The 20,407-nt window shown below is 45.6% G+C and overlaps 1 protein-coding gene across 8 annotated transcripts in view; it reads left to right on the top strand.

Moving 5' to 3' along the window:
- LOC128702563 (longitudinals lacking protein, isoforms H/M/V) overlaps window positions 1–20,407 on the top strand; it is a 96,514-nt gene continuing 76,107 nt past the window's right edge. For 7 of the 8 annotated variants that reach the window (XM_070105395.1, XM_070105393.1, XM_070105396.1 and 4 more), the window contains exons 1-4: window positions 1–123; window positions 7,424–7,529; window positions 10,124–11,089; window positions 15,040–15,174. In XM_070105395.1, coding sequence (XP_069961496.1) covers window positions 7,449–7,529; window positions 10,124–11,089; window positions 15,040–15,174 — 1,182 coding nt within the window. In that variant the 5' untranslated portion in view covers window positions 1–123; window positions 7,424–7,448. Of the gene's footprint in view, window positions 221–7,423; window positions 7,530–10,123; window positions 11,090–15,039; window positions 15,175–20,407 lie in introns of all 8 variants that reach the window. The other variant, XM_070105394.1, reaches the window with a different exon arrangement.

Here is a 20,407-nt window from a genome sequence, read left to right as displayed (position 1 = left end):
CACAGATGTGTTCTGTCCTGGACGCAAAAGGAACAACTGGTTATAAGTTTGTGTTGTTTTCGGTTAATTTATAAAGTTCCCGACGACTCCAAGTGGATGATAGGCAAGCCGAGGTGTCCATAGGTTCGTATTGCCCCCATAGGCCTCCAGAAATAAATCCTAATAGGCCTAAAAGGGGAGATAATGGAGGGAGAATAGAGCCGTTGTCAGCCCAGGGGAGGTAATGGAAGCTGCAAATTCTCACTTTTCTCTGTTTTTGTCGTGTTTGTCCGTGTTTGTTCGTGTTTGTCCGTCCGTGGGTAGTTGTCCGTCCTTGTTCGTGACCGGTCTGACACACCTGCGGTCCAAACGGACGTCAAAAAACACCCAAAATATGGAAAAATGTGTTTTGGAGGGATGCGGGTGACAAACCCGCATTAGTGAGTCATGTGTGTGAGTTGTGAGTCATGTGTGTGAGTTGTGAGTCATGTGTGTGAGTTGTGAGTCATGTGTGTGAGTTGAGTCATGTGTGTGAGTTGAGTCATGTGAGTTGTGAGTCATGTGAGTTGTGAGTCATGTGTGTGAGTTGTGAGTCATGTGTGTGAGTTGTGAGTCATGTGTGTGAGTTGTGAGTCATGTGTGTGAGTTGAGTCGTGTGTGAGTTGTGAGTCGTGTGTGAGTTGAGTCGTGTGTGAGTTGTGAGTCATGTGTGTGAGTTGAGTCATGTGTGTGAGTTGTGAGTCATGTGTGTGAGTTGTGAGTCATGTGTGTGAATTGTGAGTCGTGTGTGAGTTGTGAGTCATGTGTGAGTCGTGTGTGAGTTGTGAGTCATGTGTGTGAGTTGTGAGTCATGTGTGAGTTGAGTCATGTGTGTGAGTTGTGAGTCATGTGTGAGTCGTGAGTCGTGTGTGAGTTGTGAGTCATGTGTGAGTTGTGAGTCAGGTGTGTGTTGTGAGTCGTGTGTGAGTTGTGAGTCAGGTGTGTGAGTCGTGTGTGAGTTATGAGTCATGTGTGTGAGTTGTGAGTCATGTGAGGAGTCGTGTGTGAGTTGTGAGTCGTGTGTGAATTGAGTCATGTGTGTGAGTTGAGTCATGTGTGAGTTGAGTCATGTGTGTGAGTTGAGTCATGTGAGTTGTGTCGTGTGTGAGTTGAGTCAGGTGTGTGAGTTGAGTCAGGTGTGAGTTGTGAGTCATGTGAGTCGTGAGTCGTGTGTGAGTTGAGTCATGTGTGTGACTCGTGAGTCATGTGTGTGAGTTGAGTCATGTGTGTGAGTTGAGTCATGTGTGTGAGTTGTGAGTCATGTGTGAGTTGTGAGTCATGTGTGTGAGTTGTGAGTCAGGTGAGTTGAGTCATGTGTGAGTTGTGAGTCATGTGTGTGAGTTGAGTCATGTGTGAGTTGAGTCATGTGTGTGAGTTGTCATGTGTGTGAGTTGTGAGTCAGGTGTGTGAGTTGTGAGTCATGTGTGTGAGTTGTCATGTGTGTGAGTTGAGTCATGTGTGAGTTGAGTCATGTGTGTGAGTTGAGTCATGTGTGTGAGTTGTGAGTCATGTGTGTGAGTTGTGAGTCATGTGAGTTGTGAGTCATGTGTGTGAGTTGAGTCAGTTGTGAGTCATGTGAGTTGAGTCGTGTGAGTTGTGAGTCAGGTGTGTGAGTTGAGTCGTGAGTTGTGAGTCGTGTGTGAGTTGAGTCGTGTGTGAGTTGAGTCATGTGTGTGAGTTGAGTCATGTGTGTGAGTTGTGAGTCATGTGAGTTGAGTCATGTGTGTGAGTTGTGAGTCATGTGTGTGTGAGTTGAGTCATGTGAGTTGTGAGTCAGGTGTGAGTTGTGAGTCATGTGTGTGAGTTGTGAGTCATGTGTGTGAGTTGAGTCAGGTGTGTGAGTTGAGTCAGGTGTGTGAGTTGTGAGTCATGTGTGAGTTGAGTCATGTGTGTGAGTTGTGAGTCAGGTGTGTGAGTTGTGAGTCATGTGTGAGTTGTGAGTCATGTGTGTGAGTTGTGAGTCAGGTGTGAGTTGTGAGTCATGTGTGAGTTGTGAGTCATGTGTGTGAGTCAGGTGTGAGTTGTGAGTCAGGTGTGTGAGTTGAGTCGTGTATGAGTTGAGTCATTGTGTCAGGTGTGTGAGTTGTGAGTCAGGTGTGAGTTGTGAGTCAGGTGTGTGTCATGTGAGTTGAGTCAGGTGTGTGTCATGTGTGTGAGTTGTGAGTCATTTGTGTGAGTTGTGAGTCAGGTGTGAGTTGTCAGTCAGGTGTGTCATGTATGAGTTGAGTCAGGTGTGTGAGTTGTGGGTCAGGTGTGTGAGTTGTGAGTCAGGTGTGTCATGTGTGAGTTGTGAGTCAGGTGTGTGTCATGTGTGTGAGTTGTAAGTCAGGTGTGTGAGTTGTGAGTCAGGTGTGTCATGTGTGTGAGTTGTAAGTCAGGTGTGTGAGTTGAGTCAGGTGTGTGAGTTGAGTCATGTGTGAGTTGTGAGTCAGGTGTGTGAGTTGTGAGTCATGTGTGTGAGTTGTGAGTCAGGTGTGAGTCGTGTGTGAGTTGAGTCAGGTGTGAGTTGTGAGTCAGGTGTGTGAGTTGTGAGTCAGGTGTGAGTTGTGAGTCAGGTGTGTGAGTTGAGTCAGGTGTGTCATGTGTGTGAGTTGTGAGTCATGTGGTCATGTGTGTGAGTTGTCAGGTGTGTGAGTTGTGAGTCAGGTGTGTGAGTTGTGAGTCAGGTGTGTGAGTTGAGTCAGGTGTGAGTTGAGTCAGGTGTGTCATGTGTGAGTTGTGAGTCAGGTGTGTGAGTCATGTGTGTGAGTTGAGTCAGGTGTGTGAGTTGAGTCATATGTGTGAGTTGAGTCAGGTGTGAGTCATGTGTGAGTTGAGTCATGTGAGAGTTGTGAGTCATGTGTGTGAGTTGTGAGTCAGGTGTGAGTTGAGTCAGGTGTGTGAGTTGTGAGTCATGTGTGAGTTGTGAGTCATGTGTGTGAGTTGTGAGTCAGGTGTGAGTTGTGAGTCAGGTGTGTGAGTTGTGAGTCAGGTGTGTGAGTTGTGAGTCAGGTGTGTCATGTGTGAGTCAGGTGTGAGTTGTGAATCAGGTGTGAGTTGAGTCAGGTGTGTGAGTTGTGAGTCAGGTGTGTGTCATGTGAGTTGTGAGTCAGGTGTGAGTCATGTGTGAGTTGTGAGTCAGGTGTGTGAGTTGAGTCAGATGTGTGAGTTGTGAGTCATGTGTGTGAGTTGAGTCAGATGTGTGAGTTGTGAGTCAGGTGTGAGTTCTGAATCATGTGTGTGAGTTGTGAGTCATGTGTGTCATGTGTGTGAGTTGAGTCTTGTGTGTGTCATGTGTGTGAGTTGAGTCATGTGTTTCGTGAGTCATGTGAGTTGTGAGTCATGTGTGTGAGTCATGTGTGTGAGTTGAGTCAGGTGTGTCGTGTGAGTTGTGAGTCAGGTGTGTGAGTCATGTGTGTAAGTTGAGTCAGGTGTGTGAGTTGTGAGTCAGGTGTGTGAGTTGAGTCAGGTGTGTCGTGTGTGAGTCATGTGTGTGAGTTGAGTCAGGTGTCGTGTGTGAGTTGCGAGTCAGGTGTGTCATGTGTGTGAGTTGAGTCAGGTGTGTCATGTGTGTGAGTCAGGTGTGTCATGTGTGTGAGTTGAGTCAGGTGTGTCATGTGTGAGTTGAGTCAGGTGTGTGAGTTGTGAGTCATGTGAGTTGAGTCAGGTGTGCGAGTTGAGTCGTGTGTGAGTTGTGAGTCAGGTGTGTGAGTTGTCATGTGTGTGAGTTGAGTCGTGTGTGAGTTGAGTCATGTGTGTGAGTTGTGAGTCGTGTGTGAGTTGTGAGTCATGTGTGTGAGTTGAGTAAGGTGTGTGAGTTGTGAGTCAGGTGTTTGTCATGTGTGTGAGTTGTGAGTCAGGTGTGTCGTGTGTGAGTTGAGTCAGGTGTCATGTGTGTGAGTTGTGAGTCAGGTGTGTGAGTTGTGAATCAGGTGTGTCATGTGTGTGATTTGTGAGTCAGGTGTGTCATGTGTGAGTTGTGAGTCAGGTGTGAGTCGTGTGAGTTGAGTCAGGTGTGTGAGTTGAGTCAGGTGTGTCGTGTGTGAGTTGTCAGGTGTGTCAGGTGTGTGAGTTGTGAGTCAGGTGTGTCGTGTGTGATTTGTGAGTCAGGTGAGTCAGGTGTGAGTTGTGAGTCAGGTGTGAGTTGTGAGTCATGTGTGTGAGTTGTCAGGTGTGTGAGTTGAGTCAGGTGTGAGTCATGTGTGTGAGTTGAGTCAGGTGTGTGAGTTGAGTCGTGTGTGAGTTGTGAGTCAGGTGTGCGAGTCGTGTGTGAGTCAGGTATGTGAGTCAGGTGTGTCATGTGCGTGAGTCAGGTATGTAAGTCAGGTGTGTGAGTTAGGTATGAGTCAGGTGTCATGTGTGTGTCAGGTATGTGAGTCAGGTGTGAGTTGTGTGAGTCAGGCGTGAGAGTTGTGTGAGTCAGGCGTGAGAGTCAGTTGTGTGAGTCAGGTGTGTGAGTCAGGTGTCAGTTGTGTGAGTCAGTTGTCAGGTGTGTGAGTCAGTTATGCGAGTCGTGTGAGTCAGGTGTGTCAGGTGTGTCAGTTGTGTGAGTCGTGTGAGTCAGTTGTGTGAGTCAGGTGTGCGAGTCAGGTGTGTGAGTCATGTGTGTGTCAGGCGTGAGTCGTGTGTGTGAGTCAGTTGTGTGAGTCAGGTGTGTGTCAGTTGTGTGAGGTGTGAGTCATTGTGTCAGGTATGTGAGTTGTATGTGATTCAGGTGTGTGAGTCAGATGTGTGAGTCAGTTGTGAGTCATGTGTGTCAGTTGTGTGAGTCAGGTGTGTCAGTTGTGAGTCAGTTGTGTGAGTCAGTTGTGTGAGTCGTGTGTGTCAGGCGAGTCGTGTGTGTGATTCAGGTGTGAGTCAAGTATGAGTCAGTGTGAGTCAGGTGTGTAAGTTGTGTCAGTTGTGTGAGGTGTGTCAGGTGTGTCAGGTGTGTGAGTCGTGTGTGTGATTTAAGTGTGAGGTGTGAGAGTCAGTTGTGTGAGTTGTGTGAGTCAGGTGAGTCGTGTGTGTGATTCAGGTGTGTGAGTCAAGTGTGTGAGTCAGTGTGAGTCAGGTGTGTAAGTTGTGTGAGTCAGTTGTGTGAGGTGTGAGTCAGTTGTGTTAGTCAGGTGTGTGTCAGGTGTGTGAGTCGTGTGTGTGATTTAAGTGTGAGTCAGGTGTGTGAGTCAGTCAGGTGTGTGTCAGTTGTGTGAGTCAGGTGTGTGAATCAGTTGTGAGTCAGTTGTGTGAGTCAGGTGTGAGTCGTGTGAGTCAGGTGCGTGAGTCAGTTGTGAGTCAGGTGTGTCTTGTGTGAGTCAGGTGTGTCAGTTGTGTGAGTCAGTTGTGAGTCAATTGTGTGAGTCAGGTGTGTGAATCAGTGTGAGCCAGTTGTGTGAGTCAGGTGTGTCAGTTGTGTGAGTCAGTTGTGAGTCAGGTGTGTCAGTTGTGTGTCAGTTGTGAGTCAGGTGTGAGTCAGTTGTGTGAGTCAGGTGTGTGAGTCAGTTGTGTGAGTCAGGTGTGTGAGTCAGTTGTGTGAGTCAGGTGTGTCAGTTGTGTGAGTCAGTTGTGAGTCAGATGTGTGAGTTAGGTGTATGTCAGGTGAGTCATGTGAGTTGAGTCAGTTGTGTGAGCCATATGTGAGTTGAGTCAGTTGTGAGTCATGTGAGTTGAGTCAGTTGTGTCAGTGTGAGTCATGTGAGTTGAGTTGTGAGTTGAGTCATATGTGAGTTGTGAGTCAGGTGTGAGTCATGTGAGTTGTGAGTCATGTGAGTTGTGAGTCAGGTGTGTGAGTCATGTGAGTTGAGTCAGTGTGAGTCATGTGAGTTTTGAGTCAGGTGTGTGTCATATGTGTGAGTCTGTTGTGTGAGTTGTCATATGTGAGTTGTGAGTCAGTTGTGTGAGTTGTGAGTCAGGTGTCAGGTGAGTCATATGTGAGTTGTGAGTCGGTTGTGTGAGTCAGGTGTCAGGTGTGTGTCATGTGTGACATGTGAGTTGTGAGTCAGGTGTGTGAGTTGTGAGTCATATGTGAGTTGAATCAGGTGTGTCAGTTGTGAGTCATGTGACTTGAGTCAGGTGTGTCAGTTGTGAGTCAGGTGTGTGTCATGTTAGTTGAATCAGATGTAAGTCATATGTAATTTGTGAGTCACGTGAGTTGTGAGGTGAATCATGAGAGTTGAGTCAGGTGTGTGTCATGTGAGTTGTGAGTCAGGTGTGTGTCATGTGAGTTGTGAGTCAGGTGTGTCATGTGAGTTGTGAGTCAGGTGTGTCATGTGAGTTGTGAGTCAGGTGTGAGCCGTGTGTCATTTGTGTCAGATGTGAATCATATGTGAGTTGTGAGTCAGGTGTGTCATGTGAGTTGTGAGTCAGGTGTGTGTCATATGAGTTGTCAGGTGTGTGTCATGTGAGTTGAGTCAAGTGTGTCATGTGAGTTGAGTCAGGTGTGTGTCATATGTGAGTTGTCAGGTGTGTCATTTGTGAGTCAGGTATGTGTCAGGTGTCATTTGTGAGTCACGTGTCAGTTGAGTCAGGTGTGTGTTTCAGTTGTGAGTCATGTGTCAGTTGAGTCAATGTGTGTCAGTTGTGAGTCAGGTGTCAGTTGAGTCAGGTGTCAGTTATGAGTCAGGTGACAGTTGTGAGTCAGGTGTGTCTGTGAGTCAGGTGTCAGTTGAGTCAGTTGACAGTTGTGAGTCAGGTGTCACTTGAGTCAGGTGTCAGTTGTGAGTCAGGTGTCAGTTGTGAGTCAGGTGTGTCAGTTGTGAGTCAGGTGTGTCAGTTGAGTCAGGTGTGTCAGTTGTGAGCCAGGTGTCAGTTGTGAGTCACTTGTGTCAGTTGTGAGTCACTTGCGTCAGTTGAGTCAGGTGTCAGTTGTGAGTCACTTGTGTCAGTTGTGAGTCAGGTGTCAGTTGTGAGTCAGGTGTGTCAGTTGTCAGGTGTCAGTTGTGAGCCAGGTGTGTCAGTTGTGAGTCAGGTGTCAGTTGAGTCAGGTGTCAGTTGTGAGTCAGGTGTCAGTTGTGAGCCAGGTGTGTCAGTTGTGAGTCAGGTGTCAGTTGTGAGTCAGGTGTGTCAGTTGTGAGTCAGGTGTGTCAGTTGAGTCAGGTGTCAGTTGAGTCAGGTGTCAGTTGTGAGCCAGGTGTGTCAGTTGTGGGTCAGGTGTCAGTTGAGTCAGGTGTCAGCTGAGTCAGGTGACAGTTGTGAGTCAGGTGTCAGTTATTACAGGTTAGTGATAGTACCATTGTTATCACAGGTTTCTTTAATAGTACCATTGGTTCACTTAGGTCTTAGGTCATCACCATTGTTATTACTAGTACCAATGGTTCACTTAGATTACCCTAGGTGAGTTTACACTATGATAATTGTGTACCTGTACCTGAGTAGACTTTAGAAGCTTTTATTAACTGTGTCAAGAGTCCACGTGCCAAGGTCATCATTAACATCAATATTGTTGCAGGTTCGAGTGTTTGATATTATCCACGATGGGGGAAGATTTCCTCTCTCTCAAGTGGAACAACCACAAACCTGCGTTCTTCCACCTCCTGCGAATACTTCGGGAAAAGGTCAGCGTTTTGGCTGCCTCTTTTGCGATAATGTAAAATAATGAATAATTCAAATTTTCCAGTCTATAACCTATGTCTAGTTTTAAGTAATGTGTAAGCATTAGGTTTAGTTTGTTTTATAATGTGTAAATTACAGATTGTATACTATGCTGAGGAATAAAAATTTGAATGTGAGTCGTGGAGGACCTTCATCTGTTCCACCACAGAACGGGGCTCTATTCCACTCAGGATTTTCATAGTCCTTGTCTTCAAAATCATATTCAAAGATTTTTTCCACATGATACAGTACACAAATAACCCACACAATGGAGTGTGACTTTGTAAATATTGTACATTTGTTGATTGGATAAACGTATATTCATATATTTCATTTTCAGTACTGGTACAGTAGACCCCCGGTATTCGATATTAATCCGTTCCTGAGAGCTCATCGAATATCGAAAAGCGAATCAATTTTCCCGATAAATAATGGAAATCAAATTAATCCGTGCAAGACACGCAAAAGTATGAAAAAAAATATTTTACCACATGAAATATTAAGTTTAATACAATAAAATAATTACAATAACAATAGAATAATTGACACTTACCTTTAATGAAGATCTGGTGGTGATTGATGGGATGGGAGGAGGGGAGAGGTGTTAGTGTTTAGAAGGGGAATCCCCTTCCATTAGGACTTGAGGTAGCAAGTCCTTTTCCGGGGTTACTTCCCTTGTTCTTTTAATGCCACTAGGACCAGGTTGAGTCACTGGACTTCTGTCGCACAACATATCTGTCCATAGAGCTCTGTACCTCCCGTTCCTTTACGATTTGTCTAAAATGGGCCACAACATTGTCATTGTAATAGTCACCAGCACGGCTTGCAATAGCTGTGTTAGGGTGATTTTCATCCATAAAGGTTTGCACTTCAACCCACTGTGCACACATTTCCTTAATTTTTGGAGTAGGCACAATTGATTCCACAACTGGCATAGGCTTCTCAGGGTTAGCCCCAAACCCTTCAAAATCTTTCTTAATTTCCATACTAATTCTCACCCTTTTTACGACAGGGTTGGCACTAGAAGCTTTCTTGGGGCCCATGGTGACTTATTTTGCAGAAACAAGCACCAAAAACAATGATAATATGGAATGTACCGAATGTATCCTTAGATGCGCGCACACTGGCTGGCTTGTAAACACTGGCACACACGGGGCAGTTCAGCCCACACGTGGACACGTCTCGTACGAATCGTATCGAATACCGGGTTTTCGATCGGATACCGAGGCGAAAATTTTGCGTTACAATGCATCGAATACCAGATTTATCGAATACCGATGCCATCGAATACCGGGGGTCCACTGTATTTAGTTTCAGTAATTATATATTTACATATTTACTGACACTAGTTATTTATCACATCACATTTATATTCATCTTTACATTATTTTCACCTTACAATCGTAAGTCGAGGACCACCTTGATAGTATTACTGTATAATTCATCATATACCTCATATATAACTAGTTACAGAGCAAGGAGCTAGTAACCCCTTCTCTCTAAACCACTAAATTTAACCCGTGAACGGTACAAACGTATACAGTGGACCCTCGCATAACGATCACCTCCGAATGCGACCAATTATGTAAGTGTATTTATGTAAGTGCGTTTGTACGTGTATGTTTGGGGGTCTGAAATGGACTAATCTACTTCACAATATTCCTTATGGGAACAAATTCGGTCAGTACTGGCACCTGAACATACTTCTGGAGTGAAAAAATATCGTTAACCGGGGGTCCACTGTATATACGTTTTTTCAACATTTGAAAGTATGTAAAAAAAGTAGATCTTCTTTTTGTTTTTTTACATTTGAAAATGTGTAAAAAAACTTTGATCTACTTTTTTTTTGTTATATTTGAAAATATGTAAAAAAAACGTAGATCTACTTTTGTAGCTCTACACATGTGAACGTAGATCTGCTTGGACCGTTTACGGGTTAAAAAGAAAAAACTATTGTTTTTCTCTTTAGGTCGACCTGACTCGGTGGGATACGGGCGTTTCACTGAAAAACTAGATACAATATGTCATACATGGTATCCCTCAGATTTATCAGGGTTGTCTCCCTAAAGCTTTAGCAAATCTAAAATCTGTGAAAATGTGAAATTTCATTTCAGATTTAGGCTAATTGTTTCAGAGATAATCTCCAAACATCAGTTGAATCAGATTAATGCTGAAATTCATAAGTAGGAGTTGCCAGAATAGAAATTTGTGCATTGTTAAATTAGAGTATTCGAGGGAAAATCGATGAATTTTCAGCTTAAGAGCTATGTGTCAAGGTCCCCCAAACATGCTTAGGTAGTGTAGCAGGTCTTGAAGTGAACCTAGGTAGTGTAGCAGGTCTTGAAATGAACCTAGGAAGTGTAGCAGGTCTTGAAGTGAACCTAGAAAGTGTAGCAGTTCTTAAAGTGATCTTAGGCAGCATAGCAGTTCTTAAAGTGATCTTAGGCAGCATAGCAGTTCTTCAAGTGATCTTAGGCAGCATAGCATCTCTTAGCCAATAAATTCAACATTACAACATTCTTGATTCCGTCCTCAATGATACTTTTGTGTATTTCAGGGATGCTATACTGACGTAACCCTGGCCTGTGGCGCAAAGTTCTTCGCCGTCCATCGTCTGGTGCTGATGGCGTGTAGTGACTTCTTCACCGAGGTGTTTGAACACACCCAGTGCCAAAAACCTGTGATCGTGCTGAAGGATATTAAGAGTCACGAGCTGGAAGCTCTCTTGGACTATATGTACCTGGGTGAGGTTGATGTTCAGCAGACGGACCTTCCGGGTCTAATTAAGGCTGCGGAATGTCTTCGAATAAAGGGTCTGGCCGTTCCGGACGAGGACCCTTCCCAACCCCTCAGACCGGAGGCTCCGATGGGAGGGGAGCGGCCGGCAAAACGGCGGAGACAAGATCGGGAGGCGAGAGACAGCGACCGGGGAACCACGAGATCTCACAGTGGGGACAGAGGGTGCCATGGAACGCCCTCCGAAGAGGTGACGCAGTATGGACACCACCGAACGGAGGTGATGCAGGGGGGTGGCGAAGTCGAAACCTCCAATAAGTGCATTATACCTCAGGCGGATGATGACGCCTCTCACCTCACCACTCAGGAAGCATCAGTCGTCCAGCGTACGGACAGCCTCCATGTACAACAGGAGTCAGAAGTGTCGCCCACACGAATACACGATGTGCGGATGCACCACGACTCTCGGATGCAACATGACATGCGGGCTCATGACTCCCGCTCGCAACCTGAGCCACGGATTCAACACGAATCGCACGTGCAACACGACATAGAAGTGTACTCGCAAAATGCGGCCGAAATCAAAACCGAACATTGTGATATTAACGAGGAGATGGAGAACGGGGGATTAAAAAGCGAAATATCGGAGATACAGGGTGACCCCATGAACGAGTCGTCTGGGGGTGGTGGTGACTTCTCGCATTTCCTCTCGGTGGAAGAGAACCTGGCACACCACATGTTTCAAACTGCACACCAGGCAGGACCCTCTGGTGTACACAGAGCGGCGGTGAGTCTCGCTGCTTGTGAGTTATAATGACGCTTTGTTGAGATTTTTAACCCGGAGGGTTAGCCAGCCAGGATAACCCAGGGTAGGGAGTGTTAGCCACCCAGGATAATCCAGGGTAGGGAGTGTTAGCCAGCCAGGATAACCCAGGGCAGGGAGTGTTAGCCAGCCAGGATAACCCAGGGTAGGGAGTGTTAGCTAGCCAGGATAACCCAGGGTAGGGAGTGTTGGACAGCCAGGATAACCCAGGGTAGGGAGTGTTAGCCGGCCAGGGTAATCCAGGGTAGGGAGTGTTAGCCAGCCAGGATAACCCAGGGTAGGAAGTGTTAGCCAGCCAGGATAACCCAGGGTAGGGAGTGTTAGCCACTCAGGATAACCCAGGGTAGGGAGTGTTAGCCAGCCAGGATAACCCAGGGCAGGGAGTGTTAGCCAGCCAGGATAACCCAGGGTAGGGAGTGTTAGCTAGCCAGGATAACCCAGGGTAGGGAGTGTTGGACAGCCAGGATAACCCAGGGTAGGGAGTGTTAGCCAGCCAGGGTAATCCAGGGTAGGGAGTGTTAGCCAGCCAGGATAACCCAGGGTAGGAAGTGTTAGCCAGCCAGGATAACCCAGGGTAGGGAGTGTTAGCCACCCAGGATAACCCAGGGTAGGGAGTGTTAGCCAGCCAGGATAACCCAGGGTAGGGAGTGTTAGCCAGCCAGGATAACCCAGGGTAGGGAGTGTTAGCCAGCCAGGATGACCCAGGGTAGGGAGGGTTAGCCAGCCAGGATAACCCAGGGTAGGGAGTGTTAGCCACCCGGGATAACCCAGGGTAGGGAGTGTTAGCCAGCCAGGATAACACAGGGTAGGGAGTGTTAGCCAGCCAGGATAACCCAGGGTAGGGAGTGTTAGCCAGCCAGGATAACCCAGGGTAGGAAGTGTTAGCCAGCCAGGATAACCCAGGGTAGGGAGTGTTAGCCACTCAGGATAACCCAGGGTAGGGAGTGTTAGCCAGCCAGGATAACCCAGGGCAGGGAGTGTTAGCCAGCCAGGATAACCCAGGGTAGGGAGTGTTAGCTAGCCAGGATAACCCAGGGTAGGGAGTGTTGGACAGCCAGGATAACCCAGGGTAGGGAGTGTTAGCCAGCCAGGGTAATCCAGGGTAGGGAGTGTTAGCCAGCCAGGATAACCCAGGGTAGGAAGTGTTAGCCAGCCAGGATAACCCAGGGTAGGGAGTGTTAGCCACTCAGGATAACCCAGGGTAGGGAGTGTTAGCCAGCCAGGATAACCCAGGGTAGGGAGTGTTAGCCAGCCAGGATAACCCAGGGTAGGGAGTGTTAGCCAGCCAGGATAACCCAGGGTAGGGAGGGTTAGCCAGCCAGGATAACCCAGGGTAGGGAGTGTTAGCCACTCAGGATAACCCAGGGTAGGGAGTGTTAGCCAGCCAGGATAACCCAGGGTAGGGAGTGTTAGCCAGCCAGGATAACCCAGGGTAGGGAGTGTTAGCCAGCCAGGATAACCCAGGGTAGGGAGTGTTAGCCACTCAGGATAACCCAGGGTAGTGAGTGTTAGCCAGCCAGGATAACCCAGGGTAGGGAGGGTTAGCCAGCCAGGATAACCCAGGGTAGGGAGTGTTAGCCAGCCAGGATAACCCAGGGTAAGGAGTGTTAGCCAGCCAGGATAACCCAGGGTAGGGAGTGTTAGCCAGCCAGGATAGCCCAGGGTAGGGAGTGTTAGCCAGCCAGGATAACCCAGGGTAGGGAGGGTTAGCCAGCCATGATAACCCAGGGTAGGGAGTGTTAGCCAGCCAGGATAACCCAGGGTAGGGAGTGTTAGCCAGTCAGGATAACCCAGGGTAGGGTGTTAGCCACCCAGGATAACCCAGGGTAGGGAGGGTTAGCCACCCAGGATAACCCAAGAAAATCAGTGAGTCATTGAGGGCTGTCTTATTTCCATTGTGATCCTTCAATCTTGTCCCCCAGGATACCACCCACACCAGTCCATTAGCACCCAGGTACCTACTTACTGCTAGGTGAACAGTGACAGCAGGTGTAAGGTAACACGACCAGTATTTCCACCCGTACCGGGGATTGAACCCCAGACACACAGTGTGTGAGGCGAGAGCATTTCCCTTCAAGGGCAATGTGTTGATGCTGATAAAGGGCTCTTTATCCAAGGTATTTGAGCTACCCTTATCCTTGGATAATAGCTAATTACCCTCCCCCCGCTACCGCAGCAATGTACGACCCCTGTGGGTTTTGCACTCTCCCATGAACGTAAATAAATAACCATGCCTAGAGTAGTACTTCAGCCTGTTCCAAGGCTGGAATGCTGTAGTAGGAAAGCTTGAAACCCTTCAGAGATTCAAGTACAGTAGACCCTTGGTTATCAGCCGTAATCCATTCCAGAAGCTTGGCCTAAAACTGAAATGGCCGAAAACCAAAATATTTCCCATGAGAATTAATGTAATTACAATTAACCCTTCGACTTGGTCGTATGTATATGTCTTACGAGCCACCGTGTTTGACGTATATATACTCATAAATTCTAGCGGCTTCAAATCAAGCAGGAGAAAGCTGGTAGGCCCACATGTGAGAGAATGGGTCTGTGTGGTCAGTGTGCACCATATAAAAAAAATCCTGCAGCACGCAGTGCATAATGAGAAAAAGAAAACTCCGACCGTTCTTTTTTTTTAATTAAAATGCCGACTTTGTGGTCTATTGTCGTATAATATTTATGGTTATATTCTCGTTTTCTTGGTCTCATTTGATAAAATGGGAAACATATTATAGAAATAGAGGTGATTTTGATTGGTTTTACTATGAAAAGAACCTTGAAATGAAGCTCAAAGTAGCGGAAATGCTTGATTTTTGCCGATGTTCAAAAGTAAACAAATAATGTCATTTTCCAATAAATGTCCAAGTAGCTATTCTAATATGCAGTCATGAATGGGCTGACATTATTTGTACAATTATTACAGTATTGCAGTAGTCTGCATAACAGTAAATTTTCTATTTATTGTTTGAATAAAAATTCAAAATAGAAAGCAAGAGTAATATCAGAGGGGCCTGGAGACATGACTGATGAACAAAGAAAATGTTATTTTAGAGCCAGGAATGTCTGCATTGTTCATTCTGGACCTTATTTTGAAATTGTCATATATTTTTAATTTTCGTGAAATTGGCCAAATTGCAAATTTCTGACCACATTATTGGGTAGTTGAAATTGGTAAATGGGCAGTTTCTTGTACATAACCCACTGAGCATAGTAGGCACGGTGCCCAGACCCTACACTTTTTTTAATACCACCAAAAATGTTTTAAGATTTGAAAATGAGAAATGATGAGCCAGACTTGACCCAGTAACTTGCTTTGAATTCTTCTGTGAATCTTTGTTGGTGTGAGCATGTCAGATGGGAGTGAGTGGAGGCATGTGGTTTGAATGATTTGACATGCTGTTGGAGTGAAGGGATTCAAGGAAACATGTTAACCAGACTTGAGTCCTAGAGGTGGGAAGTACAGTATGTACTTACACTCTGAAGGAAGGGTGGAGGTGTTAGTCAGAGTAATAGTAGTACTAGTACTTGTGCTGGGGTTATGTTCCAGTTAACTAAATACGGTGCCCCATGGCCTGGTGGCAAAAGCTCTCGCTTCATGCAGTGAGGGTCTGGGTTCGATTCCTAGTGAGGGTGGAAACATCGGACATGTTTCCTTACATCTGTTGTCCACGTTCACCCATCAGTAATAATGGGTACCTGGGTGTTAGTGGAATGGTGTGGGTCGCATCCTGTGACAAAACTGACCTAATTTGCAGGAAATGCTCTGAATAACAAGCGGTTCTCTATATAGTAGTATATTATTGATGTCAGCTATGGTATGTATACCTTGTACATGTAGAAATAAAGATATTATTATATTTCTACTCATTTTTTTCGAGTTTGAGGTGAGACTGAAGGTGATTGGTTGTCTCCTGCAGGGCCGAGACAGCAGCTCGGAAGTCAGCGGGGAAGATGGCAGTGGCAACCGAGGTGGTGTTGGCGGCAGCATGTACCCCTCTCACCTGCTGGGGGACATCGCTCCTGAGGGCGCGGCGACGCTTTCCAACCAGTCGGTGAGTCTTGCCCTCTGGATGTATGTAGATGGGAGCTCAGTCACTCTTGAGAGTAGCCCGCGATGTCCAATTAAATGACAACAGTACAGTATTGCCAAGTTGGTGCTCCTTGACGTACCTTGGGGTTATGTTCCAGTGAACCCATTGTAAGTTGAAAATATCGTAAGTCAAATACAGTGGTGCATACCTCAAATTTCGAACAGCTCCCAACACGAACAGTTATGTAAGTGTATTTTTGGGGGTCTGAAATGGACTAATCTAGTTTACATTATTCCTTATGGGAACAAATTCGTTCAGTATCGGCACTCGAACAGTCTTCTGGAACGAATTAAGTTCGTAACTTGAGGTACCACTGTATTATGATAAATAAATAAGCAAATAAATACTTAAGTAATGGAAGATTGGATATCAGACTGGAGGGAGAGAGTATGGAGGAGGTGAGTGTGTTCAGATATTTGGGAGTGGACGTATCAGCAGATGGGTCTATGAAGAATGAGGTGAATCATAGAATTGACGAGGGTAAAAAGGTGAATGATGCACTGAGGAGTCTTTGGAGACAAAGAACTTTGTCTATGAAAGCAAAGAGAGGAATGTATGAGAGTATAGTTATACCATCATTCTTGTATGGAGGTGAGGCATAGTTTGTGAATGTTGCAACAAGGAGAAGGCTGGAGGCAGTGAAGATGTCATGTGTGGTGTGAGTATAATGCAGAGAATCAGTAGTTTGGAGATTAGAAGGAGATGTGGGATTACCAAAACTGTTATCCAGAGGGCTAAGGAGGGGTTATTGAGATGTTTTGGACATGTAGAGAGGATGGAATGAAATAGAATGACTTCGAGAGTGTATAAATCTGTAGTGGAGGGAAGGCGGGGTAGGGGTCAGCCTAGGAAAGGTTGGAGTTAGGGGGTAAAGGAGGTTTTGTGTGTGAGGGGCTTGGACTTCCAGCAAGCGTGTGTGAGCGTGTTAGACAGGAGCAAATGGAGACAAATGGTTTTTAGGACTTGACGTGCTGTTGGAGTGCAAGCAAGGTAACTTTTATGAAGGGATTCAGGGAAACTGGCAGGCCGGACTCGAGTCCTGGAGATGGGAAGTACAGTGTCTGCACTCTGAAGGAGGGGTGTTAATGTTGCAGTTTTATAACTGCAGTGTAAGCATTCCTCTGGCAACACATTGATGGAGGGAATGATGGTGAAAGTTTATCTTTTTCTGGCCACCCTGCCTTGGTGGGAAACAGCCAATATGGTATTAAAAAAAATAATAAAAATAATTACTGGGGCTGTTCCAATGAACGTATCATAAGCTGAAAATATCATAAGTTGAGTATGGTATGATAAATAACTATTGGGGTTATGTTCCGATAAACTCATTGTAAGTTGAAAACTTAAGTCAAATATGAATGCATGATAAATAAATAAATAGCTACTGTCACTGGCCCAGCCATGGGCCAGGCTCGTCCTGTGCACCTAACAATACGGTGGGTTAGTTTCCAGACCGCCTCCATAAAGCCAATATCGCCGTAAAGAAAATCACAGCCCTTTTTTTTTTTTTTAGCTTGCCAGTGCAAGTTATAACTACAGTATGTGTAACTGTATATCATGTCAAAATAAATATTAGTATTATTTTATTTTATTATCACACTGGCCGATTCCCACCAAGGCAGGGTGGCCCGAAAAAGAAAAACTTTCACCATCATTCACTCCATCACTGTCTTGCCAGAAGGGTGCTTTACACTACAGTTTTTAAACTGCAACATTAACACCCCTCCTTCAGAGTGCAGGCACTGTACTTCCCATCTCCAGGACTCAAGTCCGGCCTGCCGGTTTCCCTGAACCCCTTCATAAATGTTACTCTGCTCACACTGCAACAGCACGTCAAGTATTAAAAACCATTCGTCTCCATTCAGTCCTATCAAACACGCTCACGCATGCCTGCTGGAAGTCCAAGCCCCTCGCACACAAAACCTCCTTTACCCCCTCCCTCCAACCTTTCCTAGGCCGACCCCTACTCCGCCTTCCTTCCACTACAGACTGATACACTCTTGAAGTTATTCTGTTTTGCTCCATTCTCTCCACATGTCCGAACCACCTCAACAACCCTTCCTCAGCCCTCTGGACAACAGTTTTGGTAATCCCGCACCTCCTCCTAACTTCCAAACTACGAATTCTCTGCATTATATTCACACCACACATTGCCCTCAGACATGACATCTCCACTGCCTCCAGCCTTCTCCTCGCTGCAACATTCATCACCCATGCTTCACACCCATATAAGAGCGTTGGTAAAACTATACTCTCATACATTCCCCTCTTTGCCTCCAAGGACAAAGTTCTTTGTCTCCACAGACTCCTAAGTGCACCACTCACCCTTTTCCCCTCATCAATTCTATGATTCACCTCATCTTTCATAGACCCATCCGCTGACACGTCCACTCCCAAATATCTGAATACATTCACCTCCTCCATACTCTCTCCCTCCAATCTGATATCCAATCTTTCATCACCTAATCTTTTTGTTATCCTCATTACCTTACTCTTTCCTTACTATAAAAACATGTTTGTACTATCATATATTAAGTAAATAAAAATATTAGAAGATTATTAAAGAAAGTCTTCAGAGGATAATGGAGGTGCATCAACTCACTCGATTCACCTCAGAGTCACCAAAGCACCGAAAATAATAAATATGAATATATAGCCTGTCCTTTACTTACGATTGGGTTACGTTCTGACGAACGCACCGTAAGTAGAAAATATCGTGCCGAATGTGATGTGCTAAATAAATAAGTCAGTGAATAAGTAAATAAATAATTATTGTAACTAACTAAATACCAGTATTGAAAAGTCAGTAAATACAAGTTATGGACGTGTTGTCTTCATGTTGGGTAATTATCTTAAGTTTCATCTAAGTAATTGCTGCCGCACCATCGTAAAATTGAAATATTGTAAGTCGAACCATCGTAAGTTGAACCATTGGAAGTCGAACCATCATAAGTTGAACCATTGTAAGTTGAACCATTGTAAGTTTAACCATTGGAAGTCGAACCATCATAAGTTGAACCATTGGAAGTCGAACCATCGTAAGTTGAACCATTGTAAGTTGAACCATTGCAAGTCGAACCGTCGTAAGTTGAACCATTGTAAGTTGAACTATCATTAATCGAACCATTGTGAGTTGAGCCGTCATAAGTTGAACCATTGTAAGTCAAGGAGCACTGTAATAAAACATTATCAAGTCATGACTGTATATTGGCCCAAGATAGACAAAATGTGAGTTACTTGTCAAGAACGCTACTAAGTCTTAACAGAATAGTGACTGGGTTGTGTTTAGTGGACCAAGGATTGAACCTCCATCACTCCTTAAACCCGAACGACCCTCCAGGAATTGAACCTGAAAGCCCTTCCAGGGTTCACATCTCACGGACCCTAATACAATAGCTTGTGTAGAATTTGCAGTGGCTGGGTCACTAGTGGTTTAAAATGCAAATGCAGATGCAAACATGAATGAAAGTTTGTAAATTACTAATTACTGTAGAGTTACTGTGTTCAGTAGAGTCATTATGTACTAAGGGACACTGACGGCATCTCAAGAGAGGTCAGAACTTCCATTTAACTGTGGTGTAGTTATGTTAATGTTAGTACCAACATGATGAATAAGACATATGTGTAACACTAGGTTTGGTGTGCAACACTGGGTGTGGTGTGCAACACTGGGTGTGGTGTGCAACACTGGGTGTGGTGTGCAACACTGGGTGTGGTATACAACACTGGGTGTGGTATACAACACTGGGTGGGGTGTACAACACTGGGTGTGGTGTGCAACACTGGGTGTGGTGTGCAACACTGGGTGTGGTGTGCAACACTGGGTGTGGTGTGCAACACTGGGTGTGGTGTGCAACACTGGGTGTGGTGTGCAACACTGGGTGTGGTGTGCAACACTGGGTGTGGTGTGCAACACTGGGTGGGGTGTACAACACTGGGTGTGGTATGCAACACTGGGTGTGGTATGCAACACTGGGTGGGGTGTACAACATTTGGGAATCTTTATTGAGGAAAACACTCTACCAGTCAACGGCTTCTTCAGTTCGATGCAGAGAAGAACGGTGGAAGGTAAGGAGGAATTTAAGGTAATCAGTCCATCTACCTGGAGTTGATGTAATCAGTCCATCTACCTGGTGTTGATGTAATCAGTCCATCTACCTGGTGTTGATGTAATCAGTCCATCTACCTGGTGTTGATGTAATCAGTCCATCTACAGTCTGGTGTTGATGTAATCAGTCCATCTACCTGGTGTTGATGTAATCAGTCCATCTACCTGGTGTTGATGTAATCAGTCCATCTACCTGGTGTTGATGTAATCAGTCCAAGTACCTGGTGTTGATGTAATCAGTCCATCTACCTGGTGTTGATGTAATCAGTCCATCTACCTGGTGTTGATGTAATCAGTCCATCTACCTGGTGTTGATGTAATCAGTCCATCTACCTGGTGTTGATGTAATCAGTCCATCTACCTGGTGTTGATGTAATCAGTCCATCTACCTGGAGTTGATGTAATCAGTCCATCTACCTGGTGTTGATGTAATCAGTCCAAGTACCTGGTGTTGATGTAATCAGTCCATCTACCTGGTGTTGATGTAATCAGTCCATCTACCTGGAGTTGATGTAATCAGTCCAAGTACCTGGTGTTGATGTAATCAGTCCAAGTACCTGGTGTTGATGTAATCAGTCCATCTACCTGGTGTTGATGTAATCAGTCCAAGTACCTGGTGTTGATGTAATCAGTCCAAATACCTGGTGTTGATGTAATCAGTCCATCTACCTGGTGTTGATGTAATCAGTCCATCTACCTGGAGTTGATGTAATCAGTCCATCTACCTGGAGTTGATGTAATCAGTCCATCTACCTGGTGTTGATGTAATCAGTCCATCTACCTGGTGTTGATGTAATCAGTCCATCTACCTGGTGTTGATGTAATCAGTCCATCTACCTGGAGTTGATGTAATCAGTCCATCTACCTGGTGTTGATGTAATCAGTCCATCTACCTGGTGTTGATGTAATCAGTCCATCTACCTGGTGTTGATGTAATCAGTCCATCTACCTGGAGTTGATGTAATCAGTCCATCAATCTTGATAGACTGATCACAGCAGCTCTGGGCTGAGGGACTGATCACAGCAGCTCTGGGCTGAGGGACTGATCACAGCAGCTCTGGGCTGAGGGACTGATCACAGCAGCTC

The sequence above is a fragment of the Cherax quadricarinatus genome, chromosome 98 (genome assembly GCF_038502225.1).
Source record: "Cherax quadricarinatus isolate ZL_2023a chromosome 98, ASM3850222v1, whole genome shotgun sequence".
Taxonomy (NCBI): domain Eukaryota; kingdom Metazoa; phylum Arthropoda; class Malacostraca; order Decapoda; family Parastacidae; genus Cherax; species Cherax quadricarinatus.
The sequence above is the reverse complement of the archived record's forward strand: the minus strand, read 5'-3'. Positions and strand labels throughout refer to the sequence as shown.